General features: G+C 41.1%; 5 protein-coding genes and 1 pseudogene across 6 annotated transcripts; 2 read left to right on the forward strand and 4 right to left on the reverse strand.

Annotated features, from left to right (window-relative positions):
- Positions 1-376: 376 nt before the first annotated feature.
- On the forward strand, positions 377-8,856 carry LOC111442866. Of its 2 annotated transcripts, XM_023080426.1 has the most exons (20): positions 378-1,430; positions 1,567-1,644; positions 1,735-1,936; positions 2,060-2,183; positions 2,765-2,854; positions 3,077-3,175; positions 5,110-5,202; positions 5,332-5,413; positions 5,513-5,572; positions 5,650-5,702; positions 5,787-5,953; positions 6,188-6,398; positions 6,523-6,580; positions 6,711-6,767; positions 6,893-7,138; positions 7,575-7,639; positions 7,764-7,820; positions 7,900-7,993; positions 8,249-8,389; positions 8,488-8,856. In XM_023080426.1, exons 1-20 carry the CDS (start codon positions 675-677, stop codon positions 8,590-8,592), a joined length of 2,838 nt encoding a protein of 945 aa, XP_022936194.1. In that variant the 5' UTR covers positions 378-674; the 3' UTR covers positions 8,593-8,856. The 2 variants fall into 2 exon arrangements, with proteins under 2 accessions (XP_022936198.1, XP_022936194.1); XM_023080430.1 differs by lacking the exon at positions 3,077-3,175 and having other exon boundaries at positions 377-1,430.
- A 448-nt stretch (positions 8,857-9,304) lies between these two features.
- Positions 9,305-11,585, reverse strand: LOC111442880 (UDP-glycosyltransferase 73C4-like). Its single transcript, XM_023080439.1, has 2 exons — positions 10,482-11,585; positions 9,305-10,189 (listed from the first exon to the last, which is right to left on the reverse strand). Exons 1-2 carry the CDS (start codon positions 11,194-11,196, stop codon positions 9,420-9,422), a joined length of 1,485 nt encoding a protein of 494 aa, XP_022936207.1. The 5' UTR covers positions 11,197-11,585; the 3' UTR covers positions 9,305-9,419.
- Positions 11,586-13,060: 1,475 nt separating this feature from the next.
- LOC111442897 lies at positions 13,061-15,872 on the reverse strand (annotated as a pseudogene).
- A 1,645-nt stretch (positions 15,873-17,517) lies between these two features.
- Positions 17,518-19,869, reverse strand: LOC111442886 (UDP-glycosyltransferase 73C4-like). Its single transcript, XM_023080449.1, has 2 exons — positions 18,972-19,869; positions 17,518-18,430 (listed from the first exon to the last, which is right to left on the reverse strand). Exons 1-2 carry the CDS (start codon positions 19,684-19,686, stop codon positions 17,667-17,669), a joined length of 1,479 nt encoding a protein of 492 aa, XP_022936217.1. The 5' UTR covers positions 19,687-19,869; the 3' UTR covers positions 17,518-17,666.
- A 525-nt stretch (positions 19,870-20,394) lies between these two features.
- LOC111441982 (UDP-glycosyltransferase 73C6-like) lies at positions 20,395-22,269 on the forward strand. Its single transcript, XM_023079219.1, has one exon. The coding sequence runs from the start codon at positions 20,406-20,408 to the stop codon at positions 21,981-21,983; it is 1,578 nt and encodes a 525-aa protein (XP_022934987.1). The 5' UTR covers positions 20,395-20,405; the 3' UTR covers positions 21,984-22,269.
- LOC111441990 (thaumatin-like protein 1b) lies at positions 22,104-23,039 on the reverse strand. Its single transcript, XM_023079231.1, has 2 exons — positions 22,930-23,039; positions 22,104-22,829 (listed from the first exon to the last, which is right to left on the reverse strand). Exons 1-2 carry the CDS (start codon positions 22,982-22,984, stop codon positions 22,159-22,161), a joined length of 726 nt encoding a protein of 241 aa, XP_022934999.1. The 5' UTR covers positions 22,985-23,039; the 3' UTR covers positions 22,104-22,158.
- Positions 23,040-23,833: the final 794 nt, after the last annotated feature.

Consider the following 23,833-nt stretch of genomic DNA (forward strand, 5'->3'; position numbering starts at 1 on the left):
ATAGATGATAGAGAGTAGTTTGGAACATGTGAGCCAGTAAGCTCTAGATGTTTCTCACGATTACGATCGATCTGGTTCAACTCTATATCGTGAAAGTGAAACCAATAATTTCTTTCATTAACATACGATCATGGTCGATCGGGGTTCCAAGAAAGTCGTTCATGTTTTACTTGGTTCGGCTCAGAAGTATCATGAACCGGGTTCACATTGGAGTAATAAAGGTTCGTCTTAGGAAATGGAGAGAGTGGGCCGGCCCAGGGCTGTGACGACGACGTATTGGTCCATTATTTTCCCCTTGGAGTCCGTATAACATAAAATTGCGTAATTACAAATTCTGCCCCATCTGCCCTTTCTGCCCGTCTCTGTGCAGGCCTCCATCTTTATCCTTCCTTCTCCATTGTTTCACTCTCACACTGCGTTGGTTCGTCTTCAATTTCCATAGATGCTTCTTCATACTCCTTCTCTATTCCCTCCTTCACTTTCCATTAACCACACCTCATCAAAACCCTAACTTCAGTTTCTTCCGATCTCTCTCTCTTTCTCCATGTCTGCTCTTGCCGGTACTTGCGATCCGCTGCTACATTCGCTGTTCAGGAGGTTGCTTTTCGAATTCTAGAAGTTAGAGGTTCGTAATTTTTGTCGATTTCTAGTTTGAGGACTGATTATCATTAGGTATGAAGCGGGAGTTAGCTTTTGCTTTGGAGGTTCAGTCTCAGCTTGAGGAGACTCTTGGGCATACTCGTAGTGAGACTCTAGTTGAGGCGAGGTCGAGTAGTTATTTAGATGAAGCTGCTAGAAGTGGTGGCTGTAAGAGATTTAAAGGCTGTGTTGTGAATGGTTTGATTGTGTATACGAGGGTAAGGAGGTCTCAGATCAATGTGTACAGCGGGCTGGATAATCAAATTAGAAACAATTGTAATAGTGCGGTGAAGATTGAAATTCCTGGAAGCTTGGAAATTGGGAAGGGTAGTAGGACTGAGGAGGTTCAAATTAAGACTATAGGCTTAGATAAATCAAATTGCAATCCTGTGAGTTCTGTTTGTGAGAAAGAGTCTCATGGGGCGGTGGAGAAATCTGCAGATAAGGAAGAAGGGGCCGAGGGGAGTCCTTTGGTTATGGCAGAGGCGAGAGAAGTTGAAGAGAAATTGCCTGGGTGGGGAGTTAAGCGGTTTACGCGCTCGTCATTAAAGCCGAAGGTTGAGCCCGAGGAAGGCCCCTCAATTACAATAAGCTCTGTTAAAGACGAAGTTATTTCAGGCGTGGTCGGGGAAACAATTGAAACAGTCAACTCTCTGTCAACTCCGAAGAATAAGTTGGAATTAAAGATGTCGAAAAAGATTGCATTGAATAAGCGGCCAATGACTGTGAGGGAGCTCTTTGATACTGGTTTGCTCGAGGGTGTCCGTGTCATCTACATGGGTGTAAAGAAGGTTGGTTATTGCCTTTTGCTCATTTAAACTCTCGAATTCTAAATTTCTACTTCACAGTATGTTTAATCATTTAGAATTTTGTATGTGATACATATTTGGGAACTGGGTTGATCTTCGTGCTGCATTTTGATCTCAGGCACATGATTATGGTCTGCGTGGTACAATTAAAGATGGTGGGATTTTGTGCACATGCTCGTCCTGCAATGGATGCAGGGTATGTAATCTCTTTGGATTTAACATGGGAAATCTTCAAATGATTTTTGCTATTGTTTTCTTTAATTTTTCTTCTTCTTCTTCAATCTAGGTCATTCCTCCTTCGCAATTTGAGATTCACGCTTGTAAACAATATAAACGAGCAGCTCAGTACATATGTCTTGAGAACGGGAAGAGCCTTCTCGACCTGTTGAGAGCATGCAAGGGAAGTAGGCAGACACTTGAGGTCACTATTCAAAATCTGATTAGCTCTTCTCCAGAAGAAAAATATTTTACGTGTAGAGATTGTAAAGGTGAAATTCTGGTTTTTTAATGTTTGTCGCCACTAGCAGGCGTCATAATAAGGCACAACCAAAACCCAGTAGTTTATAAGAATTATAATCTGTTTGATAATTACTGTGTTTTACGATGTCTAGGATGCTTTCCTTCATCCATTGGACAAGTGGGACCTTTATGCTCTTCATGCGAGGAATCAAAGCGATCTCAGTGTACGCCATCATTGGCAACTCCCCCCACTTCCCCAATTAATAAGAAACTGAGGTACGGTATATACTGATTTCAACTTCAGTTGTCTCCCTGTTCTCTGGAATACGATTTTTCCCTTTTCTATGCACGTTTAGTTATGATTGTATTATCATGGGTGCCGATTCATCATTTTATTTCGACCCTTTTCCTATTGCCCGAACCCAATTGCTTCGTTGCATGTTATGGGTTCTGGAAATATAAGTTAGAATTTTGTATTCTTCCCTGGCATGTCGTCTACTTATGGTATCGTATCCAGTTATATCTTTGTGTAATAACTCTCCATGACGGCTAAGTGCATGAACTGTTTCCCGAAGTGTCTTCTTTGCAAGTTCAAGTCGTGCAGAACTCTAATCAGACGGTAAAATTTATAAGTAAAAAATGGGTGATGTCGCGCTTATAACTAAAGATGGGATTAGTAATGCATGCAAGACTGATGTAATTTCTTCAACAGTGTAACTTTCGGCGCCATTAACTGAAAAAATGTGAACTCTGTTAATTTATTACAATTTAAATCATGAATGCACAAAAAGGGCAGAATTTTTTTTTCTTCAGTATCTTTAAGATGTTATTTCTTTAAAATTAGTTTTGTTTTTCAGGTCAACAGAGCCAACCACATCAAAATCACCTGGAAGTGCTCCAGTACATATCCCTTCACGATATAAACGTAAATGGGAGATAAAAGCAAAGTTAGTATCATTTTGTCTCATGCTATTTTACCATCACTACTGGCTAAACTTTTTTATTTTTTTATTTTTTATAATTCCACTTCCTTTCTGTTTCTCCTTGGCATGTTTGGTGATTGAAGTAAAATTTAATGCCTTTCCATTAAGATAGCAGTATCCTATTTCTTTTTCTAAGGTGCTCAACTTTAATAGCTTTTCAAGTTCAATCACTTGTATAACTTTCAGGTCAAAATTGTCCGAATACATTTCCATCTCAAGGTCTTCCAAAAGCGCACCCTTGCGTGTCCCTTCAAAGTACAAGAGTGCATTGAAGATGAGAAAAAAGTTAGTGCAGTTTGTCTCCAGATTATTGTTTTTACCCACTTTGATATTTTACTTGATTTTTTTTAAAAAATATCTTTAATTTTTACTGTAGCTTGCACTTGTTTGTAAAATGGAAAATTAATGTTATTGAGGTTTCATATTTCGTTGTAGGACGTAATAATACATAATCAAACTAGTTGCTTATTTTTATCTAGTATATTGGTTCAGTTTAATTCTTCTATTACTTTGTTGAATTAGCATTTTATGGTTCTTTTATATTTTAATTTTCTTGTAAGCTTAAAACAGCCGCATTTAGGTTGTCTTTAGAAGGTCTGAACGTGAATGAATTAAGTGTTGTTAGATAGCCTTCTCTCGTTTTGGAAATTTCTCCTGTTTCCCATGGGTTTGGCTTAATCCATTGTAACACACAAACCTACTGCATCAGTTTGATCTGAGAGGCATTGATTCCTTCTAGGGAGGTATGATGGTCATGTAGAGCAATTGGAGTTGAATGAGTCGAGGTGGAGTGACCATCATAACTTTTCTTTTTTGTTAGATCTAACGTTTCAAACCTTTTAGGTAGTTTCCATCATCTTCATCCCAATGGTATAAAACTGTTGGAGCAGCGTAAAATTTTTATGTAAAGGGGCCATAATTCTCAACACTCAAATCTGTCTTTTTAGAGGAAGAGATAGTATTATGTTCTTAAGTTCTTTGTTTTTTAATTTTATTTTAAATCTCTACATAGGTCTGTCCATGTGCACCCATATAATTAATGATGAATTAAGTTTATTCATTAACTCCCCTCCTTCAACTTCATTCTCTTCCATCCTTCATGCCTAGTCGACTTCTCGTCTTCACCATAGTCTATCCTTGACTTTTGTCGATAGACCTTTGCAACGAGGCTTGCCTTGTACCGATCTAGTCTACCTTGAGCATTCATCTTCTTCTTGTACACCCACTTTATTCCAATGGACTAACATCCTTTTGGCAATTTGACCAGCTCCCACGTTTGATTTCGATCGTGGACTGCTTGCCACTTCTCATCTCGTATAGCTTCTTTAAAAGTGATTATTTCAGCATCCACCAAAAGACAAATTAAATGTACCTCACTTTTCGAGTCGTACAAGTCTTGCATGGTGCGCATCCTTGCATGTCTAGGCTCATCCTTATTATCAACCATTGATGGAGTATTAGTTGGTGCAGATGATTCTTTTTCCTCGATTACCACCTCGGTGGATCTTTTCCAATCCCATGAACTAGACTCATTCACCTGCACATCTCGGTTGACCACCACTTTCTTCTCTATTGGATCAAAAAACTTGGTCTTTGGTATTCTCATCATAGCTGATAAAGATGTACCTCTTACTTTTGTCATCTAACTTAGTTCTCCTTTGATCTAGTACATGCGCGTAGTTTACACTTCCGAACACCATTAAATGAGACACCGTAGACTTTTGTCCACTCCATGCTTCTTGCGATGCCTGATCTCCTAATTTCACACGAGGACATCAATTTTGTACATAAACTACACACAATTATGCTTTTGCCCAAAACTCCTTCAACATTCCTTTGCTCTTCATTATTGACCGGACCATGTCAAGAATAGTCTGACATGGTTATTTTAATATAATAGATAATAGATAGGTTTAGTTAAATTATCAGTTATAGTTACTTTTATTAATTTGTCAATAAACATTTTTGGATTTAATCGTTAGCTTCAACTTTTAAAGGCTACGGATAGCTACATTTAGGTCGTCTTAGGAAGTTTTGAACATAAATAAATGGAGGCTGTTTGTGTTTGGATAGTCTTCTCTCATGAGTCACGGTGGAGAATCTTGTTTGTCATGGTCTGGCTTAGTCTGTTTTAGTCTGTTTTAATCCACCAAAATCCGCAGCATAATTTTTCTGTCAAATATTTATCTTTTTTATGTCTTCTTTATTTTAAATTTCAGGTCATTGAAACCATCCTCAATGTCAAAATCCTCCCAAAGTGCTTCAAAGTGTAGTTCTTCATTAGCTAAAAATCAGTGGAAAATAACAACGAAGTTAGTTGTTTTTATCATTTTTTTTTTATTTTTCATTCCCAGTGACAAATTTTCATCTGTTTCCATATTATGGACATAGGCTTGATAAATATTTTATTCACTTTACCTTTCAATACTTTTTCTCTTAAGAGATCAGAGGTTGCATAAGTTGGTTTTTGAGGAAGACGGATTGCCTGATGGTACTGAAGTAGCATATTTTGCCAGGGGACAGGTAGTTAAGAGAAATCTGCATGCTTATCTGTGTAACTATTCAAGTATTACTAAAGTTTATTGATGTGTATAGTGATTTATACCTTCTATCTACGCACAGAAATTACTCCAGGGTTATAAGAAGGGGTCTGGAATTTTATGTTGCTGCTGCAATTGTGTGGTAAAACCTTTACTTTCTTGTGCTCCCAAATTCATGAGTAGTTTTCTGAAAATGTTGTTTTTACGTTATGTTTGCAGGTTAGTCCTTCACAATTTGAAGTTCATGCGGGTTGGTCTTCTCGCAAGAAACCGTGAGCATATTTTCCTTTAGATTTATGGCAGCTCAAACTATTCATTACTAGGTTTTCCAATGACTGATGGGTTTTTTTTGGCAGCTATGCATACATTTACACATCGAATGGGGTTTCTCTGCATGAATTAGCAATCTCTCTCTCAAAAGGGCGCAAATATTCTGCTAAGGATAATGATGACTTATGCATAATATGTTTAGATGGTGGCAATCTTTTGCTTTGTGATGGCTGCCCAAGGGCATTTCACAAAGGTGAATCATAATATAGAGCACTTTGATTAGACAATTTTAAGTGCAGTGTTTTTCTATTAACTCTTCTCCAGTATAAACGCTTTTTTTTTTTTTTTTGGGTGTGTGTGTGTTAAATAGTGAACAGCTTATAAGCTCATGTGTTGTTAATTGGCCTCCTTAGCTCGTTCAATTCTTTGAATAATGGTCAGTTTCCAGAGTAGAGTTTTTGATTTGCAGTTCCATTCATTTGTGCAGAATGTGCATCATTATCAAGTATTCCCCGTGGTGATTGGTATTGTAAATTTTGCCAGAATATGTTCCAAAGTGAGAAGTTTTTTGAGCATAATGCCAATGCTGTTGCAGCCGGAAGGGTATATGGGGTTGACCCTATTGAGCAGATTACTAAAAGATGCATTCGAATGGTCAGGAACATAGAAATAGATCTTAGTGGATGTGTGTTATGCCGGTATTAATTGCATTTTTCCTTCTCTCAAATGTCCTTTCCTAAGATTTCTCATTTTTCTTCTCGTTATATTATCTTATAGGTTGATTTTGCTTTGTAGTTATTCTTTTTTTATCTTTGCATGCAGTGGGTCTGATTTCAGCAAATCAGGTTTTGGTCCCCGCACAATTATACTTTGCGATCAGGTATCTTGTCATATCATCTTAACTTCTAATTGAACATTCAAGTGTTGTTGTATTGACTCCTTCCAGTTCCTTGTCCATGTTTTTTGCTGTTATGCTTTTTCTTCAAATTCTTCGTTTGATATCTGGTCAGTGCGAGAAGGAATTTCACGTGGGCTGTTTAAAAGACCACAAAATGGCATTTCTTAAGGTATTAACTGAAATTACAATCTTGCTTTTTACTTGAAATCCTTTGTATGACAACAATTTCTTTCCTTGTCTAATGTCCTAATTTCTTTCTGGGATAAGAAAATGTAACGACCGTTAATGAAACAGGAACTGCCAAAAGGAAAATGGTTTTGTAGCACAGATTGTACGAGGATACATTCCGCTCTACAGAAGCTGCTAATTCGTGGGCCAGAGAAGCTTCCAGATTCACTTTTGGAGGCTGTCAGTAGAAAGCTTGGAAAAAATAGTTCGGACAATAAGGTTGATGTTGATGTCAGTTGGAGACTTATCAGTGGAAAAATTGCTTCACCTGAAACTCGGTTGCTATTGTCAGAGGCCATCGCCATCTTCCACGTAAGTTTTCCTATATTTTCTTTTTATTTTGAATGTTTAGTTAAGTTCATTCCTAGAGCAATAATCTGTGTTCAATTACGATACTATTTAAGATACCATTCTTGTTTCTCTCTGTCTCACATGATTTCATTAACGGAAATAAAAGTTATATATGACTCCAGACAACTTTATTTTTATGCATAATGATATGCCATGATCTTCAAATACAAAAGCAACACTGAAGAGCCTGAGAAGTATTGTCGAATCCATGTTAGACTATCCTTGTATTTTGTATAGCTTATATCTATATCTATATCTATTTCTTAACACACACGTACGTATATATGTATATTATAAGAAGTCTCTAAATTACATGATGCGTTGAATTTGTTTCCAGCATTTGAACTATGATCCATGGGTTTAATCTGATTTAAATCATGTCATCATTACTTTACAGGATCGCTTTGATCCTATAGTTGATATAACAAGTGGACGCGATCTTATTCCAGCTATGGTTTATGGGTTAGTGACACGTTATTTCAATATATATGTACATTTATATATTTTTTACAGCCTGAATACTGGCTATATTCAGTGTTTATTGTAGTATTTATACTAAGTTGTTATCTGTCACTCTATCTCACAGAAGGGATGTAGGTGGACAAGAGTTTGGTGGCATGTATTGTGCCATATTAATTGTCAAGTAAGAGTCTATCTTATCAATGCGACCTTTAACCTTCTTACAAAATATCATTACAAATTTCTCTCTTTATATTGCACAGCTCATTTGTTGTATCAGCTGCAATGCTTCGTGTTTTTGGCCAAGATATTGCAGAGCTGCCGTTGGTTGCGACAAGTAATGGTAACCATGGCAAGGTCTGACTAACCAATCTTACTTCTTCCATAAAATAAAACAATTATATTTTTGTTTTATTATCTTTTTTTTATTGGAATCGCCAAGTGAAAATACCTTTTCTTTTTTCTGCGTCCTTTGACTTTGTTTTACGCCTTGCACATTCCGAGTTTATGAGTCTATTTGGAATGTCTTTGACACCTTTGACTTTCTAATCAATAGTATTTTATATTTTGACCATTCTGATTTTGATATTTTCCCACGTGCAATGATGGCAGGGCTACTTCCAAACATTATTTTCATGCATCGAGAGGCTGCTAGCTTTCTTAAATGTCAAGTGCCTTGTTCTCCCGGCTGCTGAAGAGGCTGAATCCATTTGGACTGAAAAATTCGGTTTCGAGAGAATAAAACCAGATCAGGTATATACTTCAAACAATGTAACAATAGCACACATTCATCACCTAACATTGTGCGATTTTCCACCACCTGATAAATTTTTTGTATCGACTCACTACAGCTTAGCTGCTATAGAAGAACTTGCTGCCAGATGGTGACATTCAAAGGGACATCCATGCTTCAGAAAATGGTTCCCTCATGTCGGGTTGCGGGTGCTCCATTGTGACCAAGGTGACATTCATGCGGGCATCCATGCTTCAGAAAACACTTCCATCATGTCGGGTCATAAGGTACTCCATTGTGACCATGGCAGGTGTGAGGTTCCCTCTAATCTTTTCCCTGCCTCTCATCTTTGTTCCCCCCTGAACCTTCATTCAGTGGGTTTGTGTGTGTATAGCTTATAAGTTTTTCCCTCTTATTTAGGCTATTCTGTAGCTGAGCTCTAGTTACTAAATATCCATTTTATTTATATATAACATCTTCAAAGCCACCATGCCCCTACCTTCCCCCTTGCCTTACAAACCATCTTTATAGGCGATGGCTTTAGTCAAAACCAACGGCCAGTCCCCTAGCCGGCGGGTAAAACACCCTTCCATTCATGCTTGGTAGTAACCCAATACGTACTTGTGAATATTCAAATGCCTTAACAAGGTAGTATGATGTTTCTATAGTTAATTTTGCTATGAAATGACTTAGATAGTTAAATCCTTCTCAGTTTTCTGATTAGCGGGGTAAATCTAGGGGGAACTTTCGTTCAAATCTCATATAGAACTTGGCTTCATTTGATTAAGGGTGAACTGTGAATTGGGTTCGAGAGTAGATTGACTTCGATGGCAACCAACTTAGTAAGGCCTTTGAGAACAAATTTTTAAATATAATTTTTGAGGTTCGTGTCTATTTAGTCATTTTAACTCTTAAAAGTGTTTAGAGGGAGAGAATATAAATTAAACTTGAATTATAAAACTGTGTTCTAAGCAATATTAAGATTGTATGAGATGGTAAGAACATCCATAATTCAAATGTGGACTTGGCATTTTAGCAATGAATAAATGACTACTTTTGGGCCTGCCGAGCCTCTGCCTCATGCATAATATCTTCAATCAACAGCTTCAAATTGAGATGAGAAGAGCCTCCTTCTTCCATGGCCGCCTTCGCTCTTTCAGCTAAATCCCTCACTCTTCTTCTCATCTCCTTGTTTCCATCTCCATCCATCACCTTCTCAATTGCCCCTCTAATGCCTTCCATTTTCACTTCAACACCGATTTCCTCCTCACTTCCCCACATAACACTCTTCTCCGCCCCCACGCTGACCCCAACCTTTAGCAGCTGAACGATCAACTTCTCGTTGAATATCTGGTCGGCGAACAACGGCCAGGCCACCATTGGCACTCCTGCCGTGATCCCTTCGATGGTCGAGTTCCAGCCACAGTGTGTGATGAAGGCTCCGGCTGCCGGATGTGATAATATCAGCACTTGCGGAGCCCAGCCACGGACCACCAGCCCTCTTTCTTTGGTCCTCTCTTCAAACCCGGATTCTGACAGCCACTTATCTAGTTCGTTTTTGGTGGCTTCGGTTTGTCTTATGACCCAAATGAATGGCCTGTTCAATGCCTCTAGAGCCAGCCCCAACTCTATGATTTGTGCTGCTATTAAGTTGCATAAGCTGCCGAGTGCAGCGTAGACGACTGAACCAGGCTGTTGTCTGTCAAGCCATTTGAGACATTCGTGTTCGTCAATGGCGGCCTTATTACCTCTTATAGCCTTGTCGGTTGTGTCTTTGTTGCATAATGAAACGGGCCCAACGCACCAAACTTTATCTGTTCCTATATTGTTAATGAACATCGATAAACAATTCAATAATTCGATGACATATGATTAAGGTTTTGGGTGAAAGCTGTTGGATGATGGAAGTCCCACATCGGCTAATTTAGGGAATGATCATGGGTTTATAAGTGAGGAATACTAACTCCGAGTTTATAAGTGAGGAATACTAACTCCATTGGTATGAGGCCTTTTGGGAAAGCCCAAAACAAAGCCATGAGAGCTTAGGCTCAAAGCAGACAATATCATACCATTGTGGAGAGTCGTGTTCGTCTAACAAAAGCAACTGAGTACCTGTTGCGTTCTTGAGCTCCTCAAGGTATTTCGGCTCCAACTCATCGAAAGAATTGACAATGAGACCATAGGAAGCTTGGTCAGCTTTGCCCATTTCATTGGCCCACTCCATAAACCCAGCATCCAAAGTGCAGATAAATTGCGGCTTAGTAAACTCGACTTTATCAGGCAAATTGGGAATAACAATTCGCTCGGAGTCAGAAGCAGACATGATTTTGTCAATAACACCTGTGGCTCGTAGATTCGCCATACCCAACAGATACAACGAAGACAAGCTGTAGAAAACAAGCCTAGGAACATTAAACTTGTGGGCAACCTTAATTGTCCAAGGCAACGCCATGTCCGACACGATACAGCTCGGTCTGGGAGACAACTGCTGGAACAAATCCTCTGTGGCCCGACAGAAAACAGTCGTTGCCGATAAGAATTTGGGGAGTAAGCTGAGTGAAGGCAAGGAGTCCAAATTCTCGCAGCCTTGGGGAAAACCGGATTGTTGGTGAGATGGGAATTGGAGGTGAAGGATTTGGATTTGGGATTGGTTTGGGTGGGAGAGAAGGGAGTTGATCCGCGATGCGTTTTGAGGGGTGGTGATGAGGCTCACTCTGCCTCCATTTTCAGCTAGAAGCTTGGCCAAATCGGCCATGGGGATTAGATGGCCTTGAGCCATGAGTGGGATGAGAAGGAAATGAGGTGGTTGCTTGGATTTGGAAGCCATGAAAGCCTGTGAGCTCAAGGTTGCAGCTTTCTTTCTTTCTTTCTTTCTTTCTTTCTGTGTTTTATCTCTTTACTGCATGTGTTGTGTTTGGGTAGAGACCACATGTTTTGACTTTAGAGGAAGAACAGACAAAAACATTTAAACCGCATTTCTTTTTTTTTGGTGATTGTGTTTTTGTATTATTGTGGTGGGAGGTGTGTAGCATGAGCTAAACACCTCATTTTATAGCTTCAATATAATAGATAAATAAAGGAAGAAAAACAGAGTACAGTGGCGATGGCCGCCTGTCAGGAAAGAGGAACAGAGGCCAGATTCCAGAGGATTTGGGGGCGCAAATGGTTCGTGCAATCCCACCGACCTCCCACCAACCTTCCAACTCTAATACCCCTAATACCATTGGTTGCATCCTAATGCCACAACCAATGCTATGCTCTTAAATGTAACGTTCGAAATGTTCTGATGATACCTAATTGTTGCAGTGGAAGCGAAAGTAGAATCGATCGATGAGAAGTTTCCTTGCATCTACTAGCGGTAGCCAATCATTACAAACTAGTGTTTACAAATGTATCTCTCACACTCTTATATGGTTTGAACAGAGAACAAAACCCAGAGAGACCGAGAACCCTACTCGTGGAAAGGCGTCGCCAATGGAGGAAGCTAACAATCGATTCGCACTCAGAGAAACCCGCAACCAACCAGCAACGATACGCACAGTTTGCGCCGGCGAAGTTTCGACACTTTGTGAACTGAGGAGGCGCCGTGGTGGTCGGAACTGGAGAAGAGAAGAAAAAAAACAGAGGAACGATGGGTTCTCTGCAAATGCACAAAGACAGAGAACGGGAAGGAAAGGAAGAACCGAGGAGAATGACGGCGTCCCCTGCACCGCGGACGAAAAGAAGGAGACACCCGACCCGACCCGACCCGCCCACTCAAACCGCCTGCCCAAATTCGACCCGGTTCATTAGAGGTAACCTGAACCGGTCGGCTGCCCAACTCGACCGACTCGAACCGATATTCCTTATTTTGCCCAATTTATATCATTTTAATAAGAATTTCGCCCTTATTTTAATAATTTTAATTTTTCCCTCAATTTAGGACTTTTAGAAATTCTTCAAGACCTGAACCCATCTTCCAAAGTCTACCATGAGTACGTAATCACATTAATTATTTTTAAGTAATACTTGTTGGGGTAGATTAAGACAATAAATTAGATATTTATTAAAAAATACGACCACAGAACTAATTAATTAAGTTGTAATAATTAAATCTAGAAACGTGTTCATTTTCTAGTCTAGTGCGATATTATGTTTAAAGCTTCTGTTTGCTTGCATGTTTCGTATATTCATAAATTTATTGATTGAGCATGTTGGACATTTTTATATATGTGTGTTATGCATAGTAGAATGTTATAGGAACTAATTACTCTTGTATGCTCGAATATCATATTATATATATGTTATGTGCCCTATGGAGATACGATGAGAATATGCATGAACATGAGCAGTTACTAGTTATTGCACATTTCCTTGGTCTTTGAATCCACCTTAGGTCCCATAGGTATTTTTGTGTCACGAGGCAATCAAGTAGGCATAGTTGGGGCACAACCCTAATCGTAGACTCTCAGTAGAGTTAAAGATATATTTGATACGTATGGGTTAGTTGTCACCCACAAGGGATGCCAAGTGTCGTAGAGGGTACATATGCTACTAGGTTGCACCTAGTAGATAACTCATATAGGATGCAGGTGGTCAAAGTACTCATTTGCGTATAGTGCACAGATTACTTCAAACACACGAGACTTACCTTTGGACTTGTTATAGGGCAAGTTGACTCACGTGCCAATAGCACTGAATTAAGGATAGACTTTGAAAAACGTAAACAAAAAGTTAAGTACAACCTCCCTACATTATGGCCCGAGGGATTTGGTTATCTACCCTAAAATAGGAGTGTATAGGGTTTAGGTATGCATAAGTCGTATAAGGCTAGCATAGACAATAAGCCATGGCAGTGGCTAACGCCAATGTTAGGATAGGAGCACATAGCTCAAGAAATCATTGTAAAAATTAAGTCTGACGAGAGCTTACAAGTAGATTGCTTATTGAGTATTTTATAAATGACTACTTGTGGGCCTCCCGAACCTCTGCCTGATACGTAATATCTTCAATCAAGAGCTTCAAATTGAGATTAGAAGAGCCTCCTTCTTCCATGGCGTCCTTTGCTCTTTCAGCTAAATCCCTCACCCTTCTTCTCATCTCCTTGTTTCCCTCTCCGTCCATGACCTTCTGAATTGCATCTCTAATGGCTTCCATTTTCACTTGAACTCCGACTTCCTCCTCACCTCCCCACACAACACTCTTCTCCACCCCCACGCTGACCCCAACCTTCAGCAGCTGAACGATCAACCTTTCGTTGAATATCTGGTCCCCGAACAGCGGCCACGCCACCATCGGCACTCCCGCCGTGATCCCTTCGATGGTCGAGTTCCAGCCGCAGTGCGTGACAAAGGCTCCTGCTGCCGGATGTGATAATATCAGCACTTGCGGAGCCCAGCCACGGACCACCAGCCCTCTTTCTTTGGTCCTCTCTTCAAACCCGGATTCTGACAGCCACTTTTGTAGTTCGTTCTTGGTGGCTTCGGCTTGTCTTATGACCCAAATGAATGGCCTGTTCGATGCCTCTAGAGCCAGCCCCAGCTCTATGATTTGTGCTGCTACTACGTTGCATAAACTGCCGAGTGCGGCGTAGACGACTGAGCCGGGCTGTTGTCTGTCCAGCCATTTGAGACATTCATGTTCGTCGATGGCGGCCTTGTTGCCTCGGACAGCCTTGTCGGCTGTGTCTCTGTTACATAGTGAAACGGGCCCAACACACCAAACTTTGTCTGATCCTACGTTGTTAATGAACATAGATAAATAATTCAATAACTCTAGTTAATTTTTACTCAGTCGAGATCAGAAATTCATGTTTTCTTGTTTTCTTGACATTAATGTTGAGAATTGTTGGGAGAGAATCCAACATTGGCTAACGAAGATGAAGATCATGAGTTTATAAGTAATGAATACTATCTCCATTCATACGAGGCTTTTTGGAGAAACTAAAAGCAAAGTTATGAAATCTTATGCTCAAACTGGACAATATCATATCATTGTGGAGGTTCATGATTCTTAATATGGGTATTAGAGTCATACCCATAACTTAGTCATCACAAAATGTCAAACAAATAAGTTGTGAATCTTGAAGGTGTAGTTAAAAAGTGTCGAACAAAAGGTGTACTTTGTTCGATAGCTCAAGAAAAAGGAGTCGAGGCTCAATTAAGGAGAGGTTGTTCGAGTCCTCCATAGGCCTAAAGGAGGCTAGCTTTGAAGGTGTAGTCAAAAGTGACTCAAGTGTCAAACAAAATGTGTGCTTTGTTTGAGGGCTCAAGAAAAAGGAGTCGAGCCTCAATGAAGGGGCATGACTCAATAGTTCTCAAGAGAGACTCTATGGTGTACTTTGTTCGAGAGTATAAGATTATTGAGGATGGTGTGGAATTGGGAGATCATAAATTTATAAGAAATGAATACTATTTCGATTGGCATGAGTTCTTTTGAAGAAATCAAAAGCAAAGCCCCAAGAGATTATGCTCAAATGGACAATATCGTACTATTGTGAAGGTCCGTGATTCCTAACTCTATCGATTGCCATGCAATGCTTTAAGACGAGGGTGAAGAAGGGAGGGTTCAATTGAGTACCTGTGGCCTTCTTTAACTCCTCGAGGTAATTTGGTTCCAGAGCATCAAAAGAGTTGAGAATGATACCATAGGAAGCCTGGTCAGCTTTGCCCGTTTCATTGGCCCACTCCATGAACTCAGCATCCCAAGTGCATATAATTTGCGGCTTAGTGAACTCGACTTTGTCAGGCAAATTGGGCATAGCAATTAGCTCGGACTCAGAAGCAGACATGATTTTTTCGATAACACCTGTGGCTCGTAGATTCGCCATACTCAACAGATACAACGAAGAAAAGCTGTAGAAAACAAGCCTAGGAACATTAAACTTGTGGGCAACCTTAATTGTCCAAGGCAACGCCATGTCCGACACCACACAGCTCGGTCTGGGAGACAGCTGCTGGAACAAATCGACAGAGAAGAGATGTTGCCGACAAGAATTTGGGGAGTAAGCTAAGTGAAGGCAAGGAGTCACAATTCTCGCAGCCTTGTGGAACGCCGGATTGCTGCTGAGATGGGAATTGGAGGTAAAGGACTTGGATTTGTGATTGGTTTGGGTGGGAGAGAAGGGAGTTGAGTCGCGATGTGTTTTGTGGGGTGGTGATGAGGGTGACCCTGCCTCCATTTTCAGCTAGAAGCTTGGCCAAATCGGCCATGGGGATTAGATGGCCTTGAGCCATGAGTGGGATGAGAAGAAAGTGCGGTGGCTGCTTGGATTTGGAAGCCATGAAAGCCTGTGAGCTGAAGATTGCAGCTTCCTTTGTTTGTTTCTATCTTATATCTGTTTCCTGCTGCTAGAGACCACATGATGTTTTGACTAAAGAGGAAGAACAGAGGAGAGAAACATTTAAGACAGTTTTGTTGGCAATTGTGTTGTTGTATTGTTTGTAGTGGGAGGTGGAACACTGTAACACGTCATTTTATCGCTTCGTATAGAATATATGTCTTAAAACCGTGAGAATTGTTTAGGCTCACAGACTTCGGCCCACATACTCTTCAAAAAGGATAATCTCATCCTCCCTGCCCCATCTAGTCAGGCTCGAACCAGAGAATTGGAAGAATACGCTGTTAGGGAAGGAAGCTCGAACAGAGAACAAAACCCAGAGACAGACCGAGAACCCTCCTCGTGAAAAGCTGTCGCCATTGGAGGAAGCTAAGAATCTATTCGCAGTCAGAGAGACACGCAACCAACTAGCAACGCTGGGCACCGTTTGCGCCGGCGAAGTTCCGACACTTGTGAACGGAGGAGGCGCCATGGTGGTCTGCACCGGAGAAGAGAAGAAAAACAGAGGAACAGTGGGTACTCTGTGTTGGATCTCACGTCCACTAATTTCGGGAATGATTCTGTATTTATAATAAAAAAATACTCTCTCCATTCGTATGGGGATATGAGAACTTATGCTCAAAGGGGATAATATCATACTATTGTAGAGAGCCGTGTTCAACTAACACTCTGCAAATGCACAAAGACAGAGAACGGGAAGAAAAGGAAGAATCTGAGACAAGAGGAGAATGATATCGTCCTCTGCACCACGCCACAAAAAGAAGGAGACGACACGACACGACCCGCCTAATGAAACTGCTTGCCCAATTCAACCCGGTTCATTAGAGTTGAACTGAACCACTCAGCTGCCCGACCGACTCAAACTGAAAATCCTTATTTTTGACAATGGACGAAATTTATTAGGGAATATGACGACAAGCCTAGTTAATCAAGTTGGATATTTATTAGAAAACATGACGATAAACCTAATTAATTAATTTGTATATAGTTAAATTTAGAAACTAGTTCGTTTTCTAGTTTAGCGCAATATTATGTTTAAAGCTTCTTCTTCTGCTTGTATGTTGCGATGTCTGATTAGTCTTAATTATATAAGGACTCTAGCATGTCTCGTATATTTGTAAATCTATTGATTGAACATGTTGGACACTATTATACGGATGTGTTATGCATAACAGTATGTTATGGGGATTAATTACCTGCTATGTTCCCGAGAGAGTCTATATGAGAATATGCATGAACATTACTAGTTATTGCAAATTTTCTTAGTATTAGAGTTCACATTAGATACCATAGGTATTTTCATGTGACCAGGCAATCAACTAGGGTCAGTTGGGGCGCAACCTCTAACCGTGAACTCTCCTAGTAGGATTAAGATCTACTTGATACATATTAGTTAGTTGTCATTCACAAGGGGATGCCAAGAGTCGTAGAGGACATGCTACCAGGGTGCACCCAGTAGATAGTTCATATAGGATCCAAATAGTCAGAGTACTAACCTACTTATAATGCACAGGTTACCTCAAACACACAAGACTTACCCGCGAGCCCGTCATAGGGTAAGTGGACTCAAGTGCGAGTAGAACCAGGTTAATGATAGACTTTGAGAAACGTAAACAAAATGTTAAGTACAACCTAATCCTACATTATGGCTCGAGGGATTTAGTTATACACCCTATATTAGAAGTGTAGCAACTTACTTGTAGGCTCTTGTCGAACTTGATCCTTACAATGATTTCTTGAGCTATGTGCTTCTATATTGTCTCTACCGTTAACCAATGTCATATCTTATAGTCTATGACAGGAGTGTGCATAGCCATGCAATTGTAGAGGTGCTCTTTAGATCGAGTCGTCTTCCGTCTTCCATTAGATTTGCAACATTGTTTGCTTCTCCCTTTTTCCAAAGAGGAAAGAGTATAAATTAAACTTGAATTACAAATTTGTGTGTTCTAAGCCATTGTATAATTCAAATGCGACTACTTTTAGGCCTCCCGAACCTCTGTCTGATGCGTAATATCTTCGATCAATAGCTTCAAATTGAGATTAGAAGAGCCTCCTTCTTCCATGGCGGCCTTTGCTCTTTCAGCTAAATCCCTCACTCTTCTTCTCATCTCCTTGTTTCCCTCTCCATCCATCACCTTCTCAATTGCCCCTCTAATGCCTTCCATCTTCACTTGAACCCCGATTTCCTCCTCACTTCCCCACATAACACTCTTCTCCATCCCCACGCTGACCCCAACCTTCAGAAGCTGAACGATCAACTTCTCGTTGAATATCTGGTCGGCGAACAACGGCCAGGTCACCATCGGCACTCCTGCTGTGATCCCTTCTATGGTCGAGTTCCAGCCACAGTGTGTGACGAAGGCTCCGGCTGCCGGATGTGATAATATCAGCACTTGCGGAGCCCAGCCACGGACCACCAGCCCTCTCTCTTTGGTCCTCTCTTCAAACCCGGACTCTGACAGCCACTTTTCTAGTTCGTTTTTGGTGGCTTCTGTTTGTCTAATGACCCAAATGAATGGCCTGTTCGATGCCTCTAGAGCCAGCCCCAGCTCTATGATTTGTGCTGCTACTACGTTGCATAAACTGCCGAGTGCGGCGTAGACGACTGAGCCGGGCTGTTGTCTGTCCAGCCATTTGAGACATTCATGTTCGTCGATGGCGGCCTTGTTGCCTCGGACAGCCTTGTCGGCTGCGTCTCTGTTACATAGTGAAACGGGCCCAACACACCAAACTTTGTCTGATCCTATATGACATTAGTAAAGACAATAATTTTATATTATTCGTTGATTTGTTGGATTGTTACGAGGGAGTTCCACGTTGATTAATTAAGGGGAATATCATGGATTTACAAATAAGAAATACTATCTCTTCGTACGAGGCCTCTTGAGAAAACAAAAAAACAAAATCACGAGAGCTTATGCTTAAAATGGACAATATCAAATCATTGTGGAGGGTCCGTAATTCCTAACATGGGTATTAGAGCCATGTCCTTAACTTAGCTACGTTAATATAATCATCAAATATCACACAAAGAGTGTATTTTTTCATGGGCTCTAGAAAAAAGGCATGGCTTCATAAGCCTCAAGGAAGATTCTATGGGAGGAAGTCCTACCTTGGCTAAGTGGAATATCATGGGTTTATAAGTTAGGAATACTATCTAGTATGAGCCCTTTTAGGGAAACCAAGAGCAAAGGCGCTCAGAGTGGATAATATCATACTATTGTGGAGGGTCGGTGATTCTTAACTGAGTGTGAGTGTGAAGAACGGAGGGTGCAATTGGGTACCTGTGGCCTTCTTGAACTCCTCAAGGTATTTTGGTTCCAGAGCATCAAAAGAGTTGAGAATGATACCATAGGAAGCCTGGTCAGCTTTGCCCGTTTCATTGGCCCATTCCATGAACTCAGCATCCCAAGTGCATATAATTTGCGGCTTAGTGAACTCGACTTTATCAGGCAAATTGGGCATAGCAATTAGCTCGGAATCAGAAGCAGACATGATTTTTTCGATAACACCTGTGGCTCGTAGATTCGCCATACTCGACAGATACAACGAAGACAAGCTGTAGAAAACAAGCCTAGGAACATTAAACTTGTGGGCAACCTTAATTGTCCAAGGCAACGCCATGTCCGACACCACACAGCTCGGTCTGGGAGACAGCTGCTGGAACAAATCCTGTGTGGCCCGACAGAGAAGAGATGTTGCCGACAAGAATTTGGGGAGTAAGCTAAGTGAAGGCAAGGAGTCACAATTCTCGCAGCCTTGTGGAACGCCGGATTGCTGCTGAGATGGGAATTGGAGGTGAAGGACTTGGATTTGTGATTGGTTTGGGTGGGAGAGAAGGGAGTTGATTCGCGATGTGTTTTGTGGGGTGGTGATGAGGCTCACTCTGCCTCCATTTTCAGCTAGAAGCTTGGCCAAATCGGCCATGGGGATTAGATGGCCTTGAGCCATGAGTGGGATGAGAAGGAAGTGAGGCGGTTGCTTGGATTTGGAAGCCATGATAGCCTGTGAGCTCAAGGTACACAGACTTATATCTCTTTGCTGCGTATGTGTGGCTACAAATCACATGTTTTGATCATACAGGAAGAACAACCAAGAGAAACAGCTAGAAAGTTTTTTTTTTTTTTTTTTTTAAATCTTCTTTTTGGTATTTGTGGGAGATTTGTAGCATGAGATGGAAGACTCAACCACGTCTTTCGGTTGCTTCAATTATATATACATATATATAGATACACCATGAGCCTATCTAATCTCCTTCACATTTCAAGGGTGGGATTTGGTACCCATATCCGATCCCATATCCGATCCCATATCCGATCCAATCGAGAATCTTTTCCTTCCTCTCTCCTCTACTTTTCTAAGGAAATCTGGCGCCCCCACCAGGGAAGACTCGAGAGAACTTGTCTCAGATCTCACACTTGACTAAGATCTCGAAAGTGGGTCTATCTATCCACAAATTTTCTACCATTTGATTTGCTATTAGCGGGATGGCGAAGACTTAGGCTCCTATTTCAATAATTACAAACTATTATAATCACGTAACGAGAATTAAAAGTACGAACAAGAAATGACCATTCCTACGAAGAGAATTCAAATCAAAATTGATGAATCTCCGAAAGAAACCTCGAGAACGCCACCCTATTGCATGTTCTATATTGTTCCCCAATTGATCGGCCCACTGCCCAATGGGAGGTCAAATGCTACCAAAATGCTGATGCATGCGCTTACCTCACGCCTCCATTGACTTATATAATAGAAACCAGAGCCCCATAGCTCGGAGGAACGGCCTTCTCTTACCACACGACCCTGCCATGGCGCCCCACAGCGATACACTTCACTTTCTTCTCTTCCCTTTCATGGCGCAGGGCCACATGATCCCCATGATGGACCTCGCCAAGCTTCTCGCTCGCAATGGCGCCACAGTCACCATCGTCACCACGCCCCTCAATTTTGCCCGCTACCACTCTGTTCTCACTCGCGCCATTGATTCCGGCCTTCAAATCCACGTCGTTCAACTCCAATTCCCATGGACCAAAAACTCCGGCATCCCAGAAGGCTGTGAGAATGTCGACTTACTTCCTTCACTTTCTTACTTATCCCATTTCTACAGAGTTTTAAGTCTCCTTTACGACCCATCGGTGAAGCTGTTCGAGCAGCTCACCCCTCGTCCGAATTGCATAATCTCCGACATGTGTATTCCTTGGACCTTCCAGCTCGCTCAGAAATTCCATGTCCCCCGGCTCGTTTTCTACAGTTTGAGCTGCTTCTTCCTTCTCTGTCTCAACCGTTTATTCGGAAAATCCGATGTTTGGAAATCCCTGTCTGATTCTGAGTTCGTGGCGGTACCGGACTTCCCCGTTCCGGTGGAGTTTCGCAAGTCGCACCTACCTCGTATCACGGATGATTACGCGACCCAATTTGGTCAAGCAATGAGCGAGGCTGATCGGCAGTCGTACGGCGTTATTTTAAATGTATTTGAGGAGATGGAGCCAGAGTATGTAACAGAGTATAAAAAGGGAAGAGAATTGCCGGAGAACGTCTGGTGCGTCGGCCCTCTTTCGCTTTCCAACAACACCGAACTCGACAAAGCCGAAAGAGGCAACAAAGCCTCAATCAACGAACACGAATGCATCAAATGGCTCGATGGGCAGCAACCCTCTTCGGTGGTTCATGCGTCATTGGGGAGTCTCTGCAATTTGGGAACAGAGCAGCTCATAGAGCTGGGATTGGGATTGGAGGCATCGAACAAACCATTCATCTGGGTCATAAGAAAAGCCAATCTGAAAGAGGAATTACTAAAATGGTTAGAGGAATATGATTTCGAGAGGAAAGTTTCAGGTAGAGGCTTGGTGATTCGTGGATGGGCGCCACAAGTTCTGATACTCTCCCACTCTGCCATTGGATGCTTTCTGACGCATTGCGGTTGGAATTCGAGCATCGAAGGGATATCGGCCGGTGTCCCAATGATCACATGGCCTCTATTTGCAGATCAAATCTTCAACGAGAAGTTAATCGTACAGATTCTGAAGGTGGGTGTAAGTGTGGGAGAGGAAACGGTTGTGCAGTTTGACAGGGAAGATGAAGAACTGGTTCTGGTGAAGAGAGAGAAAGTGAGAGAAGCCATAGAAACTGTAATGGATGGAGATGAGAGAGAAGCGATGAGAGAGCGATCAAAGAAGCTTGCGAAGAAGGCGAAGACCGCCATGGAAGAAGGAGGTTCGTCTCATCGGAACCTCAAACTGCTCATTCAAGATTTGATTGCTCATGGTCGAAGTTCTAAGAATGGGAGCTGCTGATGATTGTGGTGTAAGTTATGGTTCTCAATTATGAACTCGAGTTGATAGCATGATAATCCGAGAGATACACTTGTAAACACTCCGATCACGAAAAGAGAACATGATTGATTCTTTCAAACATTACGAATTATTCAACAAATTCTCCTCATTATTAACTTCCCCTAATGGAAGATTATCAAACGATTGGACAGAAAATTACATTTATAGCTTTAAAACCAGTGCATCCGTATATCGGCGGTCGATCGTCGCCGGGATATACATGGGCCGACGGGCACAAATGCTTGAACATAATCGAGTACGGATCCGGGTGGCAACCAGGAACATTGCAGCAATATTTCGGCGGCCCAAACTTGTCGCACGGGCTGTAGCAGCCGACATTCGCGCCGTTTTTGTTAGTGAAAGAGAGCACCGGAGGGCAAACGTGGTTCAAGTCCGCGACGCAGCCGACGGCAGGGCAGTCGCCGAAACCGCCATCGACGAGGTAGCCACCGTCGGGCTGGATCTTGGCCGCAACGTTGAAGCCGTGTTTAAGGCTGAGCTCGTAGTGGACGACAGATTGGTTAATGGCGAAGTTGAGGAGGGTGACTGGGATAGCCGGTAGAGAGTCGCAGATTATAGAGCCTGACCTACAATCGCCGGTTTCGCAGGAGAAATTAAGTGTTTTGTCGTAGGAACAATTGGTGCGGGCCCAGATGCTGCCATTCCACGTGTATGGCATCGTGTACGTCTTGGAAGTGTCCGACTTCATCTTCAGATTCGTGTATCCGGTTGCCACGCCTGAAGATAGCCAGATGGGATACGGGCATTGGTTCTGGAAGACAAATACCACATCTTCCGAAATTACCCCTGCAAATATTTCAATATTACTATTATATAATTAATTAAAATAAATATTTAAATATCATTATTGTACCTTAAAAAAAAAAAAAATCATTATTGAGGTTACCTGCCGCAAGAAGGGAGACTTGGAGAAGGACGATAAGAGAAGTTTTGAAAGCCATTGATTAATACTGATGAGTAGTGTAATTAATTATGGTAGAGAAAGACTCCATTTATAGGGAAAAAAATACAGGGTTATTTATGGAATTTACTAAGTATCAAATTATTGATATATAAATCGGTTACAAATATAAATATTTATATATACATTTTAATAAATTGATTGTGATGGATAACAAGCTTAAAACTAAATATGGTAATGTATAATTCAGAAGCTATCTTTAAAATGGTAATGCTACTATTTAAGTATAATTTGATTTAGTATGGAGGTTACGATACGAAAATTTAAGTTGACTAATTTCGTGTACGTATTTGTTGAATTTACGAGAATCGAGATTTTTGAGAGAAATTATGGATTTTGAATGATAGAGTAGCTTTACCTAACAACGTCTCGATGTTATGAAGAGATATGCCTCGTATTTTTCGTTGGTAGGATTGAGATATTACATGTAGCATCTCGACACTACATTAATTAAAATTTAGTTTCATAATTTCCGTCATTAAAACTAAAACCAAAAATAAAAAATAAAAAATAAAATTGCTTTTAAAATTTGAATATAAGGCCGTTGGATTGGAAGTATTGAGAGCCTTTTTGGGCTCTTTCCGCGCCCATCACTGTTGCTTTCCGCGCCCACTCAATAACAAACAAAAGCCTTAGCTAATGACCCATAACATTTGAAATTTTGAAATCTTCGGTCTTTTTAATTTTTGATGCTCAAATCGAGCTACCGATGAACCAATACGATGCTTGTGATACACTTGTATTTGATAGACATAACAAGAACTATAATATTTTTTTAGCATACTTTGAAAATGCACTCCTACACGTACGAGCCATACCAGTTTGAACC

Source organism: Cucurbita moschata, unplaced genomic scaffold, assembly GCF_002738365.1.
Source record: "Cucurbita moschata cultivar Rifu unplaced genomic scaffold, Cmos_1.0 Cmo_Scf00001, whole genome shotgun sequence".
In the NCBI taxonomy this organism is placed as follows: domain Eukaryota; kingdom Viridiplantae; phylum Streptophyta; class Magnoliopsida; order Cucurbitales; family Cucurbitaceae; genus Cucurbita; species Cucurbita moschata.

Bases quoted from the DNA above. Each gene is read 5' to 3' on its own strand.
- LOC111441990 (XM_023079231.1), bottom strand. From the start codon at position 22,984: ATGGCTTTCAAAACTTCTCTTATCGTCCTTCTCCAAGTCTCCCTTCTT. The intron at 22,830-22,929 runs GTAACCTCAATA...AAATATTTGCAG, and splicing joins AGTCTCCCTTCTTGCGGCAG to GGGTAATTTCGGAAGATGTG.
- LOC111441982 (XM_023079219.1), top strand. From the start codon at position 20,406: ATGCGCTTACCTCACGCCTCCATTGACTTATATAATAGAAACCAGAGC.
- LOC111442866 (XM_023080426.1), top strand. From the start codon at position 675: ATGAAGCGGGAGTTAGCTTTTGCTTTGGAGGTTCAGTCTCAGCTTGAG. The intron at 2,855-3,076 runs GTTAGTATCATT...TATAACTTTCAG, and splicing joins AAATGGGAGATAAAAGCAAA to GTCAAAATTGTCCGAATACA. The intron at 6,399-6,522 runs GTATTAATTGCA...CTTTGCATGCAG, and splicing joins AGTGGATGTGTGTTATGCCG to TGGGTCTGATTTCAGCAAAT.
- LOC111442886 (XM_023080449.1), bottom strand. From the start codon at position 19,686: ATGGCTTCCAAATCCAAGCAACCGCCTCACTTCCTTCTCATCCCACTC. The intron at 18,431-18,971 runs GTACCCAATTGC...AATGTCATATAG, and splicing joins GGAGTTCAAGAAGGCCACAG to GATCAGACAAAGTTTGGTGT.
- LOC111442880 (XM_023080439.1), bottom strand. From the start codon at position 11,196: ATGGCTTCCAAATCCAAGCAACCACCTCATTTCCTTCTCATCCCACTC. The intron at 10,190-10,481 runs GTACTCAGTTGC...TTAACAATATAG, and splicing joins GGAGCTCAAGAACGCAACAG to GAACAGATAAAGTTTGGTGC.